The 23,605-nt window shown below is 34.3% G+C and overlaps 4 protein-coding genes across 4 annotated transcripts; all 4 read left to right on the top strand.

Moving 5' to 3' along the window:
* The first annotated feature begins 238 nt into the window (after positions 1 to 238).
* LOC111457788 (palmitoyl-monogalactosyldiacylglycerol delta-7 desaturase, chloroplastic-like) lies at positions 239 to 1,691 on the top strand. Its single transcript, XM_023100186.1, has 4 exons — positions 239 to 555; positions 649 to 996; positions 1,157 to 1,263; positions 1,332 to 1,691. The coding sequence occupies exons 1-4, from the start codon at positions 256 to 258 to the stop codon at positions 1,558 to 1,560; spliced, it is 984 nt and encodes a 327-aa protein (XP_022955954.1). The 5' UTR covers positions 239 to 255; the 3' UTR covers positions 1,561 to 1,691.
* Positions 1,692 to 3,464: 1,773 nt separating this feature from the next.
* On the top strand, positions 3,465 to 4,877 carry LOC111457793 (palmitoyl-monogalactosyldiacylglycerol delta-7 desaturase, chloroplastic-like). Its single transcript, XM_023100193.1, has 4 exons — positions 3,465 to 3,780; positions 3,915 to 4,211; positions 4,315 to 4,421; positions 4,596 to 4,877. The coding sequence occupies exons 1-4, from the start codon at positions 3,484 to 3,486 to the stop codon at positions 4,789 to 4,791; spliced, it is 897 nt and encodes a 298-aa protein (XP_022955961.1). The 5' UTR covers positions 3,465 to 3,483; the 3' UTR covers positions 4,792 to 4,877.
* Positions 4,878 to 9,552: 4,675 nt separating this feature from the next.
* Positions 9,553 to 11,081, top strand: LOC111457796 (palmitoyl-monogalactosyldiacylglycerol delta-7 desaturase, chloroplastic-like). Its single transcript, XM_023100196.1, has 4 exons — positions 9,553 to 9,849; positions 9,932 to 10,228; positions 10,398 to 10,504; positions 10,781 to 11,081. The coding sequence occupies exons 1-4, from the start codon at positions 9,553 to 9,555 to the stop codon at positions 10,974 to 10,976; spliced, it is 897 nt and encodes a 298-aa protein (XP_022955964.1). The 3' UTR covers positions 10,977 to 11,081.
* A 6,288-nt stretch (positions 11,082 to 17,369) lies between these two features.
* LOC111457791 (palmitoyl-monogalactosyldiacylglycerol delta-7 desaturase, chloroplastic-like) lies at positions 17,370 to 18,732 on the top strand. Its single transcript, XM_023100191.1, has 4 exons — positions 17,370 to 17,666; positions 17,800 to 18,096; positions 18,201 to 18,307; positions 18,486 to 18,732. The coding sequence occupies exons 1-4, from the start codon at positions 17,370 to 17,372 to the stop codon at positions 18,679 to 18,681; spliced, it is 897 nt and encodes a 298-aa protein (XP_022955959.1). The 3' UTR covers positions 18,682 to 18,732.
* Positions 18,733 to 23,605: the final 4,873 nt, after the last annotated feature.

Here is a 23,605-nt window from a genome sequence, read left to right as displayed (position 1 = left end):
TATTATATCAATGATTCGAGTTTTCATTGCTTGCCTGATCTCTATCTTTTTTAATAACTTTATTTATGTAGACAATGAGTTGACTAAAAATGTCGATTTGTTTAATTCTCAATAAGAAAAACGATGGAATAATTGTTGTAAATAATAAGAGTAATGATCTAAACGTTGATGATAGAGTATTGATAAAATGCACTATATTTATAGTGGCTAGAACAGGTGGCTAATTAACTTAGAACCACACCAAAGCCCTGCAAAATGGGAATTTCAAAACAAGAATCAAAAGACAATATGGAGCCTGCAATGCAATTTTGTAGCAGAGAATGGACCATCAGAGAGAAATTTGTTGCATTTTACATTTTCATTGTCCATATCCTTTGCATTTTTGCACCATCCCAATTCACTTGGAATGCATTTTGGGTAGCCATTGCCCTATATGTCATTACAGGTCTCTTTGGAATAAGTATTTCATATCATCGAAATCTTTCACATAGAAGTTTCAATCTTCCTAAATGGCTTGAATACTTATTCGCATATTGTGGAGTTCATGCGTTTCAGGTTTGGTATTTTCGATTCTACTTTTTAAAATCTCATAACATTTTCACATTACTTGAAATTTTTTTATTTATATTTACTTCGTTTGAATTGTAGGGTGATCCAATCGACTGGGTGAGTACTCATAGATGTCATCATCAATATGCTGATACGGAAGGAGATCCACATAGTCCTACTCAAGGATTTTGGTTTAGTTACATAACATGGCTTTTTGATTCCATTACTTTGACGAAAAAAGTTTGTCCGGAGTACTTTATAGATCATAAGGATAAAAAAAGAAGCGTTTTTACATTGGTTTTGAAGTATGGAAGGCCAGATAATGTTGGTGATTTGGAGAAACAGACATTTTATCGGTTTATTCATGACACATACGTTCTTCATCTAATAGCTCTTGCAATTCTTCTCTACGTTGTTGGAGGAACACCCTTTCTTGTATGGGGAATGGTAAGCTAAAATCTCTCTCTCCAATTAATTTTTGTTTTCATTAGATTATGTTGAAGATTATTGGGAGAGAGTTTGCAATATCTAGATTATGATCTTACCCGTTTCGAATTTTGAGAATGTCTCTATGAATCTGAACAAAGAATCTCTATTCATTTGGTAGGGTGTGAGGATCGTCATGTCCTTACATTCAACCTTTATGGTAAATTCAATTTGCCATTCATGGGGAAAACAACAATGGCAAACTAAAGATTTGACTCGAAATAATTGGTAAGTTCATTATTGTTAAGGTTTGTTTGTTGTATCTTGCAATTTATTAGGGTTCTTTGTGTTCTTAGGTGGTTGAGTTTGATCTCATTTGGAGAAGCTTGGCACAATAATCATCATGCATTTGAGTATTCAGCTAGGGTTGGGATTGAATGGTGGCAGCTCGATCTTGGTTGGTATGTTATTTGGTTTCTTCAGGCCATTGGAGTGGCCACTGATGTAAAACAACCCTCTGAATCTCACAAGCAAAGGCTAGCTATGGACAATCCAAAAGAAGGCGTTTCAAAATCATTAAAATAATTTCTTTAATTTCTTCTATAAATGTTTGAGAATTGAAAAATTAATTACGCCTAATGTTTGTGTGCTTTGTTTAGAAGATTTATTTCAGTTATCTGTTATCAAATTGATGTATTATTATGTATGTCGATGTGAATAATGGCTAGTGGATATAACGTATTTTTTATCAAATGTTTGGTTTCGATCTTATGTAGGTTGAACTTCAAATATATGCATATATCATATCTAATTTATAATAAGATCATTATTACATATATGTCATGAGACTCATGTCTTGATTACATAACGTCTTCTCGTCCTTAACAAGAATTAACGTGAGTCTTCATTTACATAAAATAATTCAAGACTTTCTAAGAGTTGAAACTAGTAGGAAAGAATCCTAACATAGCAAATCCAAGTCAAATCTAATTAAGTTCAAATCCCATCATGTGGGATGAAAGGAAGCAAGGTACCTCGTATTATATTCGACTAGCTTCAAACCGTTCAGGTGGGATGAAATTAAACAACGAACTTCTCTTTTACAGTGGAATCGAACTCCGGAAGTATGTAAATTGGAGTCTAGCCCTCTCACGGCGTGATGGGTAGTTTGGGAGCATGGGTTTTAGAACACAAATGATTAGCTTTGAACTTTATAAACTAATTAGGTATGAAATTATGAAAAGTTAATTTAATCTTTAAGCCAAATGAATGAGCCGCCAGCTGTTACAATTATTTGAATCTCCACCCCTAACCCAAATCTATTAGCTATTGTAATGGAGAATTAATTAAATTTAAACCAAGTGGTTGACTCTATGACAAACAAGCAAATGCAATAACATATCATCACCTCTAAAATATTCAATTAATTGTTGCACCTCCTGTGAGTACTCAATCTATCCCTCAATCTTCGACCAAGTCCACTACTTTGATATTAGATTGTTGTCGAATGCTGTCACAAAGGAAAACTCAAGGAAAATTAAGCGAGAAGGCGAGGGAGTTAAACTATTTGATTCGATTCTCATTTTCTCAACTCACAATTATGTTTGTTGTAGTACATGGAGATATTAGAGTGTCGTCGACTAATACTTTGAAATGAATTGTCTAGATTGGTCGGTTTGTATATGAACCAGAGTTAGATTAGTTCTCAGGTTGCACTTTATATGTTCACAATGATTATTAAATGATAGCTAAAGACGGTACATGTAACAACTCATTCCAAGTTTCAAACTAGGATGTGGAATTCAGATTCTACACTTAATGGCTTCGGGCATTTTCCCTGCATCCCTTGCAACATGGTCGTCTTAAAAAATTTCCTAGGAGGTCACCCCACAATAATTGCTTTAAGAAAATCATGTTTAACTTTAGAGTTTTTATGAAATTATCTTATCCTCGAGATCACTCTCATTCCGCTGTTAAAATTTATGATTTGAAGCATTTAATTTTGATGGTGAACTTAATTAAGTACGATTAATGATGTAAATATCTAACATTTTCTAAAACTTTCTATATAATACATTTTCAACTAGTCTTAAAATATACCACACAACAAAAAAGGGGAGGAGGACTCGAAACTCCTCTTTCATAGACTATGTTAACATCAAAACTAAAGCTATGATAAAGTCAATAAGATAGAGTTGTTTTTTTTTTTTTTTTTTTTTTTTTTTTTTAATGAAACAATTATTTTAAATGAATAATAAATTATCATTATTATTGTTATTGTTATTAATAATAATAAATACTATTGTTATTACTATATGTAGCTAGATAAATATCCCTCTTTTCATAATCAATATCATATTTGACAAACTTGTAGTAGTTATATTGCGTTTAAATAATGTATATTGGAAGAGACTTAAATTATTACATTGTGACTTAAAAGATGCACTATAAATGCATATGCAAGAGGTGGTGAGGTGAAGCCTCCTCAACAAAGGCAATCCGACTCTAATGGATGCTTCAAGAGAACCAAAGACAATTGTGAAGCCTCCGATGTCGCTTGGGAAGAGAAAATGGAACAAGATGGACAAAAAATTGGCTTTTGCTTTAGTCTTCTTGCATTTTCTTTGTATTTTTGCGCCATTACAAATCAATTTCGGTGCACTTTCCATTTGTTTTTGTTTATTTATTATTACAGGTCTATTTGGTATCACTCTTTCGTATCATCGAAATCTTTCTCATAAAAGTTTCAAAGTTCCTAAATGGCTGGAATACGTGTTTGCTTATTGTGGAGTTCATGCCCTTCAGGTTTTACATGACACACTTTATTCTTTTATTATTAGAAGTTTCAAATTAGATGCATTTAAGATTGATTTTATAAACGGATTGATAATAAAACATATCTTGTATTTTAAACATTTTTAATACTTTTCAAAATTTAGGGTGATCCAATCTATTGGGTGAGCACACATAGATATCATCATCAATTTGTTGATACAGAACAAGACCCACATAGCCCGATTAAAGGATTTTGGTTTAGTCATCTTATTTGGTTTCTCCATAAGTGGGATGGAAGTGCAAGTGAAATGGTTGCAAGGCATGAAAAGTTGGATAATGCTCGGGATTTGGAGAACCAAACTTTTTACAAATTTATTCGTAAAACATATTTTCTTCATTCAATTGTCCTTGCGATCATACTTTATGGCATTGGAGGGATTCCTTACTTCATTTGGGGAACGGTAAAAAAACTTACCTCTATCATCATTTTCTTAGTTCTTTTGTTACAAATCTATATAGTTACGATAGATAAAATGTATCACATTATTCTTTTTTGTTAGACAGTGTGTAAGAACTGTAATGATTTTACACTCAACATTTATGGTGAATTCAATATGCCATATATGGGGAAAGCAACCATGGAAAACGAACGATTTATCGAGAAACAATTGGTGTGTATCATTGTTGAGTAAATGATTACCGAAATCCATTTTCATATTATCATAATATTAAGAATACTTTTCAATAATTATTAAATGGTATGTTTATTAAGAAATGGAGGTTTGTATTAACCAAAGAATTATATTTTTCTATTTGCTTAAAAAAAATGCATTTTTTTTTCATAGGTGGATGAGTTTGCTTGCATTTGGAGAAGGTTGGCACAATAACCACCATGCTTTCGAGTACTCAGCTAGGTTGGGCATTGAATGGTGGCAATTTGACCCTGGTTGGTATGTTATTGTGTTTCTCCAAGCCATTGGAGTGGCCACTCATGTCAAATTGCCATCCCAAAGTCAGATGCAAAAGTTGGCCAAAGACTAACTAAAAGGAGCCTCTCTTCGAGTGATGTTTTATATGGAATGTTTCAGAGTGTGGAATAAAAGAAATAACAATATAATTAAATTAGTTGCTACCATTTTAATAAAACTTTATGCATCAATTTACATTATGGCGTTGGACTTTTTGGATTTATTTTTTCATAAAGTTTTTTTTTTTTTTTTGTGATATGTGCCTAGAAATTCGTTTAGAAACATTCACAGATAAACGTGTCATAGACTTAAACGTCTGCAAAATTCATTTCAAATAAAAGCAAACAACGATGAAATAACAAAAACGAAATGACAATAATTTTAAAGTAATAAAAACACCCTGATGTAACCTTAGAGCTACAACTTATATAGAAAATGCAACTATCTTAACTTCATTCTTATACCCTACACAAAGATGTCCTCATCCATAGAAGAGTGTGTTACCATTTCCTAAAAATATAAGTAGCATGTGACTTGAGTATTTTGCTCAGTAAGTAGCCCTACTGTTGAGGTCGGGAAATGTAATCAAATGCAATCATGGTGAAACCTATATTTTCATAAAAACATTATGGTCTTGGACTATGCTTACCAATTTAGATAAGATTGAATTTGTAGTACATCTCTCTACACACACGACCAAGCACATGCATGTGAACCCACCAGAGAGGCTCATATACGGAACTGTAGGCGCTCGTTGAGCTAGTGCTTGTTCAAACTATCGGATGCCACAGAGGGAAAACGGTCTACATAATTGTTTGAGTCCCACATTGACTAATTTAGGGAATGATCATGGGTTTATAATCGAGAAATAGTATCTCCATTGGCATGAGACCTTTTGGGGAAGCCTAAAGCAAAACCATGAGAGCTTAGGTTCAAAGTGGACAACATCATACCATTGTAGAGTCCCTTTGTTCAAATAATTTAAGTCAATACCGTTATTATACGATATCGGTTCAAATAATTTAACTTCCACTCTGACTTTTCTTCAAGAATTGGATTAAAGTTCTTAATATGATGGAATACCTCAAATAGGATAGATCTCGACTAAAGTTCTTAATATGGTGGAATACCTCGGAATACCTCAAATAGGATAGATCTCGACTAAAGTTCTTAATATGATGGAATACCTCAAATAGGATAGATCTCGATTAAAGTTCTTAATATGGTGGAATACCTCAAATAGGATAGAACTCGACTAAAGTTCTTAATATGGTGGAATACCTCAAATAGGATAGAACATTGGCCCAAAGGCCACTCAAGCAAATGACCTTACTATATATATGGTTAGAAATTGATGTGGTATGATGATATGTGTAAAGTGGTTATGAAATGATACGACTATAAAATAAAAATGCTAGACAGATTGTTATACATGATAATAAAGGAAAAAATGTTAGGACTTCATGCATCATTGTGGGTTCATGCATCCGGGGATACCCCTTCTTCATTTACGATGTTTCGAACGTACACTACGAGGCAGAAAAATGATTATTATATTTATTATAATGTTGCGATGATCGCTATTCCTAAATGGGTGTCCGACATCAACCGCTACTAGAGAATGTTTTTGCCTGACAATTAATTAGATCAGGAGGTGTGCGAACCTACTGGTAGATCCATATTCGCATGTGTGGATCGTGTAGAACAATAATATACATCCAATTAACCCGTTTAGGATAGCGGCCTAAGGAATATAGGCTGATATGACAGGTCTCACTCATGATTACATGTGTATGCATCTAACCCCAATAGTGGGGCCATTTATTCATTATTTCTTAAAATACTCGAGTCACGTGCTACTTTTATTTCGAGACAATGGCACATACATAGGGTAGTTGTATTTATTTTCTTAGAGCTACATTAGAATGAGGTGTTTTTAATTTTAATGCTTGTTTATTTCATCTAGTGTTTCGTTTTGTTGTTTTAAACACGTTTTCGAACACGTAAGTCCATGACAGTGTCTTAAGATGAAGTTTAAACGCTTATTTCCGTACAAAAATGTTTTTGTTACGATGACAGTAGTCACTCTAGGTAAGTAGAAATTTAGAGTCATTACACTACAGTTTTAGTCCGATCACTAAGGTCTAATTTCATAGTCCTTGTCTTTATGCCCAAATTAGGATTGAGCTTAAGTTTTTCTTCATAAGTATGACTTAATATGTTTTGTATCAAGAAAATTACCAATGTATGGAGACTAGCGAGCATGCGAATTAATTGTATTTTTCAAATAGAGTTAAATGAATTGTTCTATAGTAGTTTTTTTAAAAAATAACTGAAAATAATTATTTTTAACGTAATAAATTATCATTATTAGTGTTATTATAAGTATTACTGTAAGTACTTCTATATAACTATGCATGTATCTATCTATCAATCTTCTCCTAATCAAGATGAAATGAAAAATAAACAAATAATATTACATGTTATTCAATTTCATTAATCATAAAATTTGAAAACAAATTATTAACTTGAGGTAAATTTGAAAATTTTGTCCCTTTTTATTTTCTTTAGATTTAGATTCATAGATTTTTTTTTTATGTCATATTTTAATTTTGTTTCAGGTTTTTTAACTCTAAACCCTAATATTATATCGATGATTAGTTGGCTATCTACTAAACGAGCCTTTAATGCTTGTCTGGCCTCTATCTTTTTTAATAACTTAATTTATGTAGACAATGAGTTAGACTGGAAATGTCCATTTGTTTAATTCTCAATAAGAAAAACGATGGAACAATTGTTGTAAATAACAAGAGTAATGATCTAAACGTTGATGATAGAGTATTGATAAAATGCACTATAAATATAGAGGGTCATATCTTGATTACTACATATATGTCATGAGGGTCATATCTTGATTACCTAGCGTCTTCCCCTCCCAAGAATTTACATGGGTCTTTATTTGCATAAATTAATTTAAACTTACTCTTAATAATTTAAATTTAAATAAAATTAATTTTGTACAAAATAATTACACCTAATTTTAGGTCAAATAATTTAAACTAGTTAAACCTAATTAAACTACTCACAAAGGTAGTGATACTAGCCTTGAAAACTTTCGAAAGAGTTGACACTTGTGTGAAAGAATTCAAACATAACAGACCCAAGTCGAATCCAATTAGGTTCAAACCCCATCAGGTGAGATGAAAGGAAAGTACCTCATATTATATTCGACTAGCTTTAAACTGTTCAAGTGGGTTGAAATTAAGCGTGGAACTTCACTTTTTACAGTGGAGTTGAACTCCCCACTTCTTCAACATAATCGATGTGGATAACTTTCTCTCTCTCTCTCTTTTTTTTTTCTTCTCTTTTTACCTTCAATTTTCCCACGATTGTATATGAACTATGTCATGATATAAATTGGATTCTAGCCCTCTCATGGCCTGATGGGTAGTTTGGGAGAATGGGTTTTAGAACATAAAAGATTAGGTTTCAACTTTATAAGCTAATATGACCAAACTAATTAGGTATGAAATTATGAAGAGTTAATTTAATCTTTAAGCCAAATGAATGAGCCGCCAGCTGTTACAATTATTTGAATCTCCACCGCTAACCCAAACCTATTGGCTATTGTAATGGAGAATTAATTAAATTTAAACCAAGTGGTTGACTCTATGACAAACAAACAAATGCTATAACATATCATCACCTCTCAAATATTCAATTAATTGTCGCACCTCCTGTGAGTACTCAACCTATCCCTCGATCTTCGACCGAGTCCACTTTGATATTAGATTGTTGTTGCTGCAACATTACTTGAAAGCTGTCACGAAGTTCAATAACAAAAACCCTAGAAAAATTACGCGAAGAAGGTGAGGGAGTTAAACTATTTGATTCGATTCAACCCGTTCAACTCATTTTCTCAACTCACAATTATGGTTATTGTAATACATGGAAATATTAGAGTGTCGTCGACTAATACTTTGAAATGAATTGTTTAGATTGGTCGTGTTTGTATATGCACTAGAGTTAGATTAGTTGTCAGGTTGCACTTTATATGTTTACAAGGATTGTTAAATGATAGTTTGAGACAGTAATTCTGGTTAAATGTAACATCCCATTCTAGGACTCAAATTGAAATTCTATAATTAATTGTTTGAAACATTTCTCTGCTTGCAACAAGGTCATTTTAGGACAAATTTTTGGAGGTCACCTAAAATAAATTGCTTCAAAAAAATAAGGTTTAATTTTAAAGTTTTTATGATTGAACTACCGAAAAAAAAAAAATTGCACCTAAACTTTCAGTTCTTTAAACACTTCTTAATCATTTTATTCTCAATCTCAACTTCCCACTAATTCATATGTTAAAGTTTATATTTTAAATTGATGGACTTAATCAAGTAATATTTTCTAAAACATATTATATTGTTTATATAATACATTTTCAACTACATTTAAAATATATCACACAAAAAATAAAAGAAGGGAGACTTGAAACTTATTTCATAGACAATGTTAACATCAAAACTAAATCTATGTTAAAGTCAATATGGTATAGTTGTTTTTTTTTTTTTTTTTAAATGAAAACAATCATTTTAAATGGATAATAAATTATCATTATTATTTTTATTAATAAGAATTAATACTATTATTATTACTATATGTAGCTAGGTAATTATCCATCTTTTCATAATCAATATCATATTTGACAAACTTGTAGTAGTTATATTGCATTTACATAATGTATATTGGAAGAGCCTTAAATTATTACATTGTGACTTAAAAGATGCACTATAAATGCATATGAACCCTCCTCAACTAGAGCAACCCCACTCTAATGGATGCTTCAAGACAACCAAAGAGAATTGTGAAACCTCCAATGTCATCTTTGAAGAAAAAATGGACCAACATTGACAAAAAAGTGGCCTTCACGTTGTTCTCTTTGCATTTTCTTTGCATTTTTGGGCCGTTTCAAATAAATTGGGGTGCCGTTTTGATTTCTTTTACCTTATATATTATCACCGGTCTCTTTGGCATCACTATTTCGTATCATCGAAATCTTTCACACAAAAGTTTCAAAATTCCCAAATGGCTTGAATACTTGTTTGCTTACTGCGGAGTTCACGCATCTCAGGTTTCAGATTTTGACACACTTTCTAAAACATATCAAATTATGAGTTGTTTTTTAATGTTTTTAATAAATTTTATAATTTTAGGGCGATCCAATCAATTGGGTAAGCGCACATAGATATCATCATCAATACGTGGATACTGAACAAGACCCACATAGTCCAATTCAAGGATTTTGGTTTAGTCACATTACTTGGTTTCTTTACCGGAGCGACGGAAGCATAATTGACACGATTGGATGGGGTCAAAAATTGGATAATGCTTGTGATTTGGAAAAGCAAACTTTCTATAGGTTTATTCGCCAAACATATATTCTTCATCCAATTGCTCTTGCACTCGTACTCTATAGCATTGGAGGCTTTCCTTACTTCATTTGGGGAACGGTAAAAAAAGATTACGTCTATCATCGTTAATCTAATTCCTTTTAGTTACAAATCTATATGAATTCAACATATTTGAGGTAATAAAGTTGATATAGTTATCTTACAAATGTGACACATTATTAATATTAATATTAATATTATTATTTTATTTTTTTATTTTGTTACATAGTGTGTGAGAACAGTAATGTATTTACACTCAACATATATGGTGAATTCAATATGTCATATGTGGGGAACACAACCATGGAAAACGAACGATTTGTCGAGAAACAATTGGTATGTATCATTATTGAGTAAACGATAACCAAATCAATTTATTGTATCGATTTTTGTTTCATCAAAATAATATTTTCAAATTTAACCATATGTGATACACTCATATTGAAATGCATATAAAAAATTACTCACTTCTTTTACCAACTTACCTATTTATACAACTTTTAACATGAAACATATTTAAATTAATACCTTGTTCGATCATTATTTTTTTTTTATTATTATTATTTATTTTTGTTGAAACAAAAATGTAATTTTTTGTTTTTTAATTCATAGGTTGGTAAGTTTTCTTGTATTTGGAGAAGGTTGGCACAATAACCACCATGCTTTCGAGTATTCAGCTAGGATGGGGATTGAATGGTGGCAATATGATCCTGGTTGGTATGTTATTAGGTTTCTTGAAGCCATTGGAGTGGCCACTCATGTCAAATTGCCATCTCAAACCCACATGCAAAAGTTGGCCAAAGAGTAATTAAAAGAAGCCTCTCTTTGAGTGATGCTTTTGTATGGAAATAATTATGCTCCAATAAATAATGTTTCAGAGTGTGGAATAAAGGAAATACCAATATAAATTAGTTGCTACTATTATAATAAAACTTTATGCAACTCAAAAATCCATTCAAACATCATCTTCCTCCCTCTAAATCTCAATCAACTCTCTTAACTTACAGTAAAAGAAAGAAAAAAAATTCTTTTGGCGACCTCTCTCTTCAATAACGTCATTCTGACATTCATTTCTCGTCGTTTTCTTTTGGTTCTTTGCTGTTTCGTCTTCCTCCTCACCTCCCGCATCATATTATGGGATCAAAACACCTAAAATCACCAGATCTGTGAGAATTCGAATTCATCCAAAACCCACCCTTGATTTTGATAAGAAATCACGATGTTAAAGCGTAGAATCTTACCTCCGACGTGTGTACGGTCTTCGGTGATTTCTTTTGTGGCAAAGCTTGGTGGTTTCGTTTGTTTTTGGGTTTCGATCCTTGCCAGAGTTTTTATGGGTTTCTTCTTTCTCTCCCCCGTTTTCATTGTTTTTCTTCTTTGCATGGTCTTTGGAGTGAATGACATGATATGTTGAACCTGATATGTTGAACGATATAATATGTTGCATGACATGATATGATATATTATATGGGACATGTATGACATGCGATGAAATGTTTTGAGACAGAGATTTATGATGTACAACCCCTAAGTCATGTATCGAAAACTAAGAAAATGGGATTGTCTTATGTAATTATAGTGTAAAATGTTGGGACCTCATGCATAAATGTATTTCACATGCATCCAGATATTTTTCCTTATGATAAGTATGGATGCGTACGTTATGACAAGGAAAATGATCGTCATGTTTAACATGATACTACGATGTTCGCTATTTCTTTCGGGTGTCCGGCAACAACACTAGAGATGCTAGCCCGACCAGCACGAGGACCAGGAGGTATGCAAACCGCTTGATGTGTTCTTGTGTAGAGTAGTAAATACACCTCCGATGACGCAGATTGGAAAGTAGCCTAAAAGAATACGGTTTTAATTAAATTATAGGTCTCATTCATGTTGGGTGTGTTTGCATTTCCTAGCTCCTATAGTGGGTCACTAAATGAGTATTTCCTAAAAGACTCGAGTAACACCCTTGTATGGTTGACGGCGACATCGTATCAAAGACTATGAAATCTGCATTGGATAGTTCCATTTTTTTTCGGTAGATTTTAGGTTAGTCTAAGTCATTGCACTTTTAATATTTTTCTTTGTTTTATTTTAGTTTACTTTAAATGTTCTCTTTGTGTAAATACCTTTAATTTCAATGTCGATCAATTGTCATTTCCTTTACCTCGAGTTTACCCCATTATTTACAATGCATTGATTGAATTGCCATGGACGATTGTGGTCGAATTTAGCTCATAAAAAAAAAAATCTAGAAATTAGTGCGTGCAAGTAATTGGCTAGAGGAAGAGAAGGAGTTTGCTTAGATCAATTTTGTTGGTTCGGTTCAATCCGATTCAGTTGGATCAATTTAGTCCAATTCAATTGATTAGGTCTATATTCATTGTTTTTCGAGTTGATTTCCACTATACTTATATTTAATATGATTGTACGACCTATTAGAAAATTTAGAAAGTTAAGAGGAAAAATTACTATTTTTCCATCCATAGAGGTTTATTTGAGATGAACAGTAGATTGAAATATTTTTTAAACCATAAATTGCTATGATTTATTATTGATGAGGAAGGATAAAATATGATTGAATTGGACTGATTTTGATTTATTAAACCTTCTAAGAAAGCAGGTAGAAATACTTAGCTTCGATTGATTTCCGAATACTACGTGAATTTATTAAATTAGAAGCATTATATTAGTGGTTTATTGATTGGCAAGGGTGCTAGTTGGTTGATATAATAGTTGGTTGATATAAGAGGTGACTCTTGTTATGACTATACAAGGACTATTAATTAGGTAGCTACTAATTAACTTTTAATAGTAGTAAGGCTTAAATTTGTATTAGATAAGTTGGTAAATACAAAATTGTGTCTTAAATGTATATAATATGCAATGTCTATAATATTGTCCCACTTATCGAGACTACGAATTATGAACGGTTACATATAAATAATAATAATAATAATAATAATAATAATAATAATAATAATAATAATGATAATACTTTTTATTTTTAAAATGGTTGACACAAGGAAGTAGTTTAAAACATTAGAAATAGAAATTTACATTCAAAATAATAATAAAATGTTTATAAAATAAAACAAGTTTACAAAATAGACTATAGGTGCACCAGTACTTTTGCTTCCATTGTCAACTAGCACCTGTGATTCATTTAAAAGAAAAAAAAAACATAATATCTTGTTGACCTATGCTCAAGGCTCTATATATTTTCAGTCACATAGTTTGAATCTCTAAATATTTTCAGCCACATAGTTTGAATACCTACACCCAAAGTCTCATGAGTTTCCGCAATGTAGTTTGTGTCATAAAATCATGTTGAATTGCACATCGAGAGGTCTTTAGGGTATCTTGGGTTCTAGCTCTTAGAGTTTTTATTATATCCTGAAGTACAACCAAAGGGAGATGCTTAACATGTAAGCCCTAATCCATGAGTCATAAATGCTTGTTCACATGCATATATTTTTACCTTGGTATTCATAAAACTTTGATTTCTTATAAAGGGTATTTATGGATAGTTCCATTATTTTCCTCCTAGTTCATGCTTCAAACATGCTGTAATCCTCTCACGAGATTCTCATGAGATTCTCATGAGATCCTGCATAATTACTCTTAAGGTAAATGAGTCTCATGTAAAGTTTTAGAAAATTTGGAGTCCATTAGTATCTTGAAATATCTAAAATTCTTATAAAAGTATTTTGGTCATTTACCATCTAAAATCTCGGTTTAAGTCCTTAAAATATTTCGATAGCCTTAAAATTTTGCATAATCCCTTTATACCATGAAATCAGACTTCATATAAAATTTAATATCATTCAAAGGTCACTTGGATTACAGACCGGTGTGTATAACTATGCCATTTTGATCATTCTATACATATCATTGGTTTAACCCCTTAACATAATCTATCTTATCATGTTATTAGAGGAGAGTCTATTAAGTGGTTTATTTTAAATCAGTTGAATCCAAAGGAAATTGTCCTATTTAGGTCCTAAATTTTCCGTTCATGTCATAATTCTTCCATAACACACTACATCACCTTATAACTCGCATACTTGCAACTATCCTCCAACTTAGATTTAAATCTCATTCACAACAACAATTATCTGTATGAAGTTGTCTTACCTTTATATGAATAATAAGAGTAAACCGTTACTTCAATGTTTTAGGAAATACAAAATAGGTAATCTCACTATTGGGGTCAGAAAATGAAATCACATGCAATCATGATTGAGGTCTCACTTTTCTATTTGGGCCTAATTGGATGTGCACTACTCCTCTACCTATGGTTCACACATACACGCATTGGCCCCCATGCAGGATCATATATGTACCCACTTGATTTGGCCTTCAGCCAGCATACTCTCACGTCGTCGCTGAAAAATTTAGAGTGAAAGGAGAGCACATAATATCATAGTATACATATCCGTACTAATCATAATAGAGAAGTAAAGTACCTCGATGCATGCGACATACAAAATGCATGAGATCCCTATAGCTTTAAATGATGACATATACGTATGATGCAGTTACATACCTTCTTTCATAACATAACTTTCATGAATAACATATTTGGTTGAGCAGTATTTCATAATTTTGAAGTGAACATGCTAACATGGTGTACATGACATAATATATTGATGTATCACATGATACAACATGAGAGTCATAACAATATCCATAACATAATCATAGTATAACTTACAACATAATTTAATATGCGTCACAACATAACGTAACATAATACATATCAATCAAACACAAAGTACGACGCGTTGAGGGGTTACAATATACCTGTCATTCATACTTCATAGAATTCATCCAATTAAGCAAATAGTAAAGCCACTTATCTAGTTGGCCTAAGTTGAAATCACTAAATCACTAAATTTCTTGAGTTGAGGTTCTTTGATCTCTCTAAATTAGTGTTGGCTAAAGATAAAAGAAAGGATGATAAGGAAATCACTACAAGGGGAGTAAGATTCGGATTACCATGTTGATCGAATATCTCAAGAAAACAACACTTGTTTGAGATTCGAATTTCGAATCACTCCAGAAGCAAGATCGATCATGTCTAGCTTGAATGATTCTTGTTGATCAAATATCTCAAGACAAGAACACTTGTTTGAGATTTGAATCACTCCAAAAACAAGATTGATCATGTCGAGCTTGAATGATTCTACATGCAACCTAAATTACAAAGAATTGCAAAGAAACTTAGCCATTGGCTAAAGAAAAGAACAAATGTTCTCGTTCTCCCCTCTCAAAATTATCAATAGAGCCAATATTGAATTTTAAATTCTGGGTCAATTAAAAACTAAAAAGATAAAAATAAATAAAAATTAAATTGAGAAGAAACGCAAAGGAAACATATATTCGATCTTGAGCCTGAAGCTCTGATACCAAATGACCACAAGGAAAGTAAGATTGGAATTACCTTCCTCCAAATATCCTAACCAACCTTCACTCTATCAACTCCCTTAGATATCCTTGTTTACCGTATAAGTTTTCCTCACATCTTAGCAATTATACAACATGTCTGTAGAAATTCTCCACCAGTTTCTATTGGTGAAGGAAGAATTGTCTTAAAAGTCGTCATAGTAAGCCAATTATCCAATACTTTTATTTTTTGTTGTTGTTTTTCTTTATCAAGTTGCACCAACATAAACAACATTTGGATTATGTGATTCAAGCAGGAAAATAATATTAACATATTTATTTAAGTTAAATTAAGCTAGGAATTAGAGATACGAAATGAATTAGATGAATTTCTTTAATAGGGTGAAGCATCTAGCTATAAGTGGAAAAGAATGCAAGGGACCATGCAAGTCAATTTAGAATTAGATAGAGACTTCGGCTAAGGCCAATCAAGTAAGTGGCCTTACTATCGGCTCGGTCGGAAGATTTATTTTATGTATGACGACATGTGTCAAGTGGTCCTTGCATGTGCCATTTATGATTTATGTTGTATGATAATTTGATGATGTGATGATGTTATATGATGATGTGATGACGTTATATGATTACATTAAATGATGATATGATTTTGTCATATGATGATGTAATGATGTACATGATGTTAACATGATGATGGTGATGCATGATAATAAGATAATGTGAGACGTATGATGATGAAATGACTTAATAGGATGATGTTCCATATTAAGATGATGTGCATGTATTAAATGTCACAATGCATTATGACAACGAGTTTTCAAAGACACGACCCTAGTTAATGTTAATGATGATGAATGTATGAAGGTCAATGTGTTCATGTTACTCAGAGTAATGTGTGAATGATGTATAGGGTTGTGTCATAAAAATGATTTAAAGATGAAAATTATAGAAACTTCATGCATTTTGTGTGTTCATATACATCGGGATTCTTTCCCATTTATGATGATGAGTATGGACGCGTACACTATGATGATGATGATCATCATCATGCCTCGCATGACACCTGGGGTCTGCTGACCTCCGGACGTCGCTATGGACAGCTAACTTGACTATGACTGGTCCAGGGGTGCGAATCCCCTGAGAACCCACGCTTGCACGTGTGGGTCGTGCGTATGGAAGTACTATACATCCAATTTTGTCCGGACTGGAGGCCACCCCTATGATGGTTTTTACGATAGGTCCTTAATCATGAGTTGTATGTATTTGTATTCCCTAACCCCAATATTAGGATCACTCACGGAGTGTTTCTTAAAATACTCAAGCCGTGTGCTATTTTATTTCAGGTAAAGGTAAGACACATTGTACGGCTGGGCTGACGACGACTCCACAAGTAGAGACCACGACACGTGCATAGAATAGTGGCATTTTATTTTCTTAGTCTTAAGTTAGTATAGGGTGTTTTTACTTTTTAATATTTTACTTGTTTTAGTTAATATTTCTTTATATTATTTTAAAGATGCTTTTCAACAGGTAGGTTCTATCAAGACAATATTTATGATGAAATTTTGATGGTTTAATTCTCTATAAAAGCATTATTATTGTTATTATAATATGACTATGCATTTATCCATCTTTTCATAATCAATATTAAATTTGTAGTTGGTATATTGCATTTAAATAATGTACACATTTGGTTGGAAGAGCCTTATATTATTACATTGCGACTTAAAAGTTGCACTATAAATGCATATGCAAGGGGTGGTGAAGCCTCCTCAACTAAAGCAACCCCACTCTAATGGATGCATCAAGAGAACCAAAGACAATCGTGAAGCCTCCAATGTCGCCTGGGAAGAGAAAATGGAACAAGATAGACAAAAATTTGGCCTTTGCTTTTGCCTTCTTGCATTTTCTTTGTATTTTTGCACCATTACACATCAATTTTGGTGCACTTTCGATTTATTTTTGTTTATTTATTATTACAGGTCTATTTGGTATCACTATTTCGTATCACCGAAATCTTTCTCATAAAAGTTTCGAAGTTCCCAAATGGCTTGAATACTCGTTTGCTTATTGTGGAGTTCATGCACTTCAGGTTTCACGTGACACCCTTTATTCTTTTATTATTAAAAGTGTCAAATTCGATGCATTGAAGATTGATTTTATAAGCGGATTGATAATACGATATTTGTTGCCTTTTAAACATTTTTAATTCTTTTTAAATTTAGGGTGATCCAATCTATTGGGTGAGTACGCATAGATATCATCATCAATTTGTTGATACTGAACAAGACCCACATAGTCCGATTAATGGGTTTTGGTTTAGTCATCTTATTTGGTTTCTCCATAAGTGGGATGGAAGTGCAAGTGAAATGGTTGCAAGGCATGAAAAATTGGATAATGCTAGGGATTTGGAGAACCAAACTTTTTACAAATTTATTCGTAAAACATATTTTCTTCATTCAATTGCTCTTGCAATCATACTTTACGGCGTTGGAGGGATTCCTTATTTCATATGGGGAACGGTAAAAAAACTTACTTCTATTCTCATTTGCTTAATTCTTTTGTTACAAATCTATATAGTTATGATCGATAAAATATGACACATTTATTCTTTTTTGTTAGACAGTGTGTGAGAACGGTAGTGTTTTTACACTCAACATTTATGGTGAATTCAATATGCCATATGTGGGGAAATCAACCATGGAAAACGAACGATTTATCGAGAAACAATTGGTATGTATCATTATTGTTGAGTAAATGATTTTCAAATCGGTTTATATTATTATTATAATATTAAGAATACTTCTAAATAATTATTAAATGGTATGTTTATTAAGAAATCGATGTCTGTATTAACTAAAAAAATTATATTTTGCTATTTGCTTAAAAAAATGCATCTCTGTTTTCATAGGTTGGTAAGTTTTCTTGCATTTGGAGAAGGTTGGCACAATAACCACCATGCTTTTGAGTATTCAGCTAGATTTGGCATTGAAGGGTGGCAATATGACCCTGGTTGGTATGTCATTAGGTTTCTTCAAGCCATTGGAGTGGCCACTCATGTCAAATTGCCATCTCAAACCCATATGCAGAAGTTGGCCAAACATTAACTAAAAGGAGCCTCTCTTTGAGTGATGTTTTATGTGGAATGTTTCAGAGTGTGGAATAAAAGAAATATAATTAGTTGCTGCCATTTTAATAAAACTTTATGCATCAATTTACATTATGGCGTTGGACCTTTTTGGATTTACTTTGTGTTCGTACAGTTTTTTGTAACATGCGCACAAATTCGTTTAGAAACATTCACGTGTTAATGTGCCATAGATTTAAACGTTTGCAAAATTCATTTCAAACAAAAGCAAATATCGATGAAAATGACAAAAACGAAATGACAATAATTTCAAAGTAATAAAAACACTATGATATAATTTTAGGGCTAGAACTTATATAGAAAGTGTAACTATCTTAATTTCATTCTTATGCCCTGCACAACGACGTCGTCATCCATATAAGGATGTGTTACCTTTACCCAAAAATATAAGTAGCATGTGACTTGAGTATTTTGCTCAGTAAGTAGCCCTACTGTTGAGGTCGGGAAATGTAATCAAATGCAATTATGGTGGAACCTATCTTTTCATAAAAACATTATGGCATTGGGCTATGCTTACCAATTTAGGCAAGATTGAATTTGTAGTACTTGTCTCTACACACGACCAATGCATATGCACGTGAACCCACCAAACAGGCTCATATACAGAACTGTAGGCACTAGTTGAGCTAGTTCTTGTTCAAATTATCGAACCCCACAGAGGGAAAAGGGTCTACATAATTGTTGGAGTCCCACATTGGCTAATTTAGGGAATGATCATGGGTCTATAATCAAGGAATAGTATCTCCATTGGCATGAGACCATTTGGGAGAAGCTCAAAGCAAAACCATGAGAGCTTATGTTCAAAGTGGACAACATCATACCATTGTGGAGTCCCTTTGTTCAAATAATTTAAATCAATATCATATAATATCATACCATTATGTTCAAATAATTTAACTTCCATTATGTACTTTTCTTCGAGAATTGGACTAAAGTTCTTAATATGGTGGAATACCTTCGTGTAGATCGTTACAAACTTCAACGGACAAGTCAAGCCCATCTTGGAAATGGGATAGTATGTCGGCTAAGGCCAACCAAGTAAGTGACTTTACTATCGACATGGTTAGAAATTGATGTTGTATGATGCCACATGCCATGTGGTTCTACACATGTAAGCTTGATATGTGTGAAGTGGTTATGAAATGATGTGGTGTTGTATGATGACACGTGCAATGTGGTATGTAAGGCCAACCGAGTAAGTGACTTTACTATCTCGACATGGTTAGAAATTGATGTTGTATGATGACATGACATGGTTTTTCAACGGACAAGTCAAGCCCATATTGGAAATAGGATAGTATGTCGGCTAAGGCCAACCAATGTATGATGACACGCGCAATGTGGTTCTACACATGTCATAAGCTTGATATGTGTGAAGTGGTTCTTCAACGGACAAGTCAAGCCCATGATGTGGTGTTGTATGATGACACGTGCAATGTGGTTCTACACATGTCATAAGCTTGATATGTGTGAAGTGGTTCTTCAACGGACAAGTCAAGCCCATGATGTGGTGTTGTATGATGACACGTGCAATGTGGTTCTACACATGTCATAAGCTTGATATGTGTGAAGTGGTTCTTCAACGGACAAGTCAAGCCCATCTTGGAAATAGGATAGTATGTCGGCTAAGGCCAACCAATGTGGTGTTGTATGATGACACATGCCATGTGGTACGTAAGGCCAACCGAGTAAGTGACTTTACTATCTCGACATGGTTAGAAATTGATGTTGTAGGATGACATGGCATGGTTCTTCAACGGACAAGTCAAGCCCATCTTGGAAATAGGATAGTATGTCGGCTAAGGCCAACCAAGTAAATGACTTTACTATCGACATGGTTAGAAATTGATGTTGTAGTGCCATGTGGTTCTACACATGTAAGCTTGATATGTGTGAAGTGGTTATGAAATGATGTGGTGTTGTATGATGACACGTGCCATGTGGTTCTACACATGTCATAAGCTTGATATGTGTGAAGTGGTTCTTCAACGGACAAGTCAAGCCCATCTTGGAAATAGGGTAGTACGTCGGCTAAGGCCAACCAAGTAAGTGACTTTACTATCGACATGGTTAGAAATTGATGTTGTATGATGACACGTGCCATGTGGTTCTACACATGTCATAAGCTTGATATGTGTGAAGTGGTTATGAAATTATGTGACTATGATATGTTATGACACGTGTTATTATATGATATGTGAATGATATGATACGTGCATGGTATGACAAGATATGCTTATGATATGACATTTGTGCCTTGATAAGATGTATGAAATGATATGACTATGATATGTTATGTAAATGTTATGACACATGTTAATATATGATATGGGAATGATATTGTAACGACCCGGGAAAGAAAGAAAAAAAATAATATATATAATAAATAAATAAATAAAAGAGAAAAACGAGAAAACAAGAAAAAAAAAACTCAGTCGCCGGAAAACCCGCTAGTTTTCCGGCGACCGCCGAGTTTCGCGGAACCCATGCGAAACGACGGTCACAGCACACCCACTCTCAGCCCACGACACCCAGCATCTTCAGAACACCTGCAAAGGGAGAAAAGATAGAAAATTTCGAGAGAGAGAGAGAGATTTCGGACAAACGTCGGCCAGTGTCTAGTTTCTCCGACGAGCCCTCAAACCACCCTCAAACCGACACCAAACGACCTGTTACCACCATGAGAAGGATCCCTAACGAAAGCACAATAACTCAGGGTGCGTTTTGTGTTATTTCGTAAGCGTCATCGTTGGTAACCGAGGTTGAAAAATTAGGTTTTCTTAATCGTTCTTAGATCTGTGGCTTTTAGGAGCTTTTAGGCCGCAAAACTCCCAGAAAAGAAAGAAGGACGACGAACAAAGAGGAAAAGGAAAGAAAGAGGACCGAAATCGGCAACAGAAATGCCGTGGGAAGGAGAGAGAAAGCTCATCAGAAAACCGGCCGAAGTCGGGTAAGGAAGACGAGATCCATGGATCCGGGTCAACCCGAACCCAAAACCCGAGAGAGCCAGCCCATTCCTCCCTTGGCCTCTGCCTTCGACCCAGCCCAACTACAGCGGCCCAAACCTCAAACCAACCCAGAAGCTACGGTTCAGTTGAACCAACCCAGACTAGACCCACGGTCCAATTGAGCCGGCCTGCAAACCAAACACTTGCGACCCAGCCCAGTAAGCCGAGGCCCAATGATTAGTCTTGGCCCAGTAGCCTTCCACAGCCCGCGACCCGAACCACGACCCGAATCGGACTGCGACCCCCGCTTCGACTTGACACTACCGCTCGACGTGGCTCTCTCTGCTGCCGCCACATGTCACACAGCGGCGCAGGCAGTCCCTCAGCTCGGCTCGGCGCAAACGGCTCGGCTCCCTCCGGTGACGCTCCGGTGGCTCCAGCGGCTGTTCGACTCGGCTCACCTGTTTTCAGCCCGGTTTCCACTGTTTCGACCCTTCCAGATCTGTTTTCGGCCCCGATTAAGTTATCCGAGGCCGTTTTAGAGCCGTATTTCACATTTGTTAAATTATAGGTAAATTAATTGTGAAATACTAACGGAAAGTGGTGAACGGTGTGATAGGAAACAAACCTCAGCGACGTAGGAAGCAGCTCTCACAGAACGGGAGCTTACGTTTAGCTATTTAGGGAGTACTTCGGCCAAGGCCAACCATGTAAGTGGCCTTACTATAGGATAGGCTAAATAATTGTATGAGTTATGATGATATGTGGACTATGATGCTTGATGATATGTGCGGTATATACATATTTTGTTGAGTGACGCTTGATATGTTTGACACACGTTGTGGCATTGATGAGCATGATGATTGCATGATTTTTACCTTAATATGATGATGTTTTCCATATTGAGCATGCTAGATGATGATGAGTGCCATATTGCATCATGTCGTTAGATCGACGCAGGACACAACCCTAAGAGCATGAAAATGATATTAATATAAATATCCACGAGTATGCGTTACCTAGAGTAACAAAGAGATGAGACTAGAGGGTTGTGTCAGAAGAGACATTACGATGGATTTAGAGGGACCTCATGCATTTTGTATGTTCATAAGCATAGGGCTACTTCCCCTAGAGATGATGAGTGCGGATGCGCACCTTATGATGAGCGCGAATGCGCACAGGTGCGAAAGCACACAGATGAGGGTGTTCATGAGGCGCATGACACTATGGGGTTCCGCTGACCTCCGAACGTCGCTACAGATTAGCTTGACCAGAGGGTCCAGGGGGTGTGCGAGCGCCCTGGGGACTCACACTCGCACGTGTGAGTCATGTGTAGGGAAGTACTACACATCCAATTTGTCCGAGACTGGAGACCAACCCTAAGATGATTAGAGATAGGTCCCTAAATCATGATTGCATGTGTTTGCATTTGCATGGCCCCTATAGCTGGGCCACTTACTGAGTATTCTTTGAAATACTCAGGCGTGTGCCACATCATTTTTCAGGTAAAGGCAAGGCGCACTTTTACGGAGGACGGCGGCATCGCGAGCAGAGACTGTGGCACGTGCATAGGGTAGATTCATATTTAAATTTCTAGTCTTAAGTTAGAATAGGTTGTTTTGCATTTCATTGTTTTAAATTATTTTGTATTTGTTTTTGTTTTCTCTAAATTTCAGTATTTCATATTTAAACACGTAAAACCATGGCTGTGTTTTCCAGAGAAGAAGTTGTTTTAAACGTTTTTTTGAAGTTTACGTTATCAACTATGTTCATGTAAGAGTTATATTTCCGCATTATAGATGAGCATGAGACATTAGTAGCGACTCTGAGTATGTGGAAATTTAGGATCGTTACAGATATGATACGTGCATGGTATGACATGATATGCTGGGAGACAAGATATGCTTATGATATGACATTTGTGACTTGATAAGA

This window comes from Cucurbita moschata, unplaced genomic scaffold (assembly GCF_002738365.1).
Source record: "Cucurbita moschata cultivar Rifu unplaced genomic scaffold, Cmos_1.0 Cmo_Scf00020, whole genome shotgun sequence".
Taxonomy (NCBI): Eukaryota; Viridiplantae; Streptophyta; class Magnoliopsida; order Cucurbitales; family Cucurbitaceae; genus Cucurbita; species Cucurbita moschata.
The sequence above is the reverse complement of the archived record's forward strand: the minus strand, read 5'-3'. Positions and strand labels throughout refer to the sequence as shown.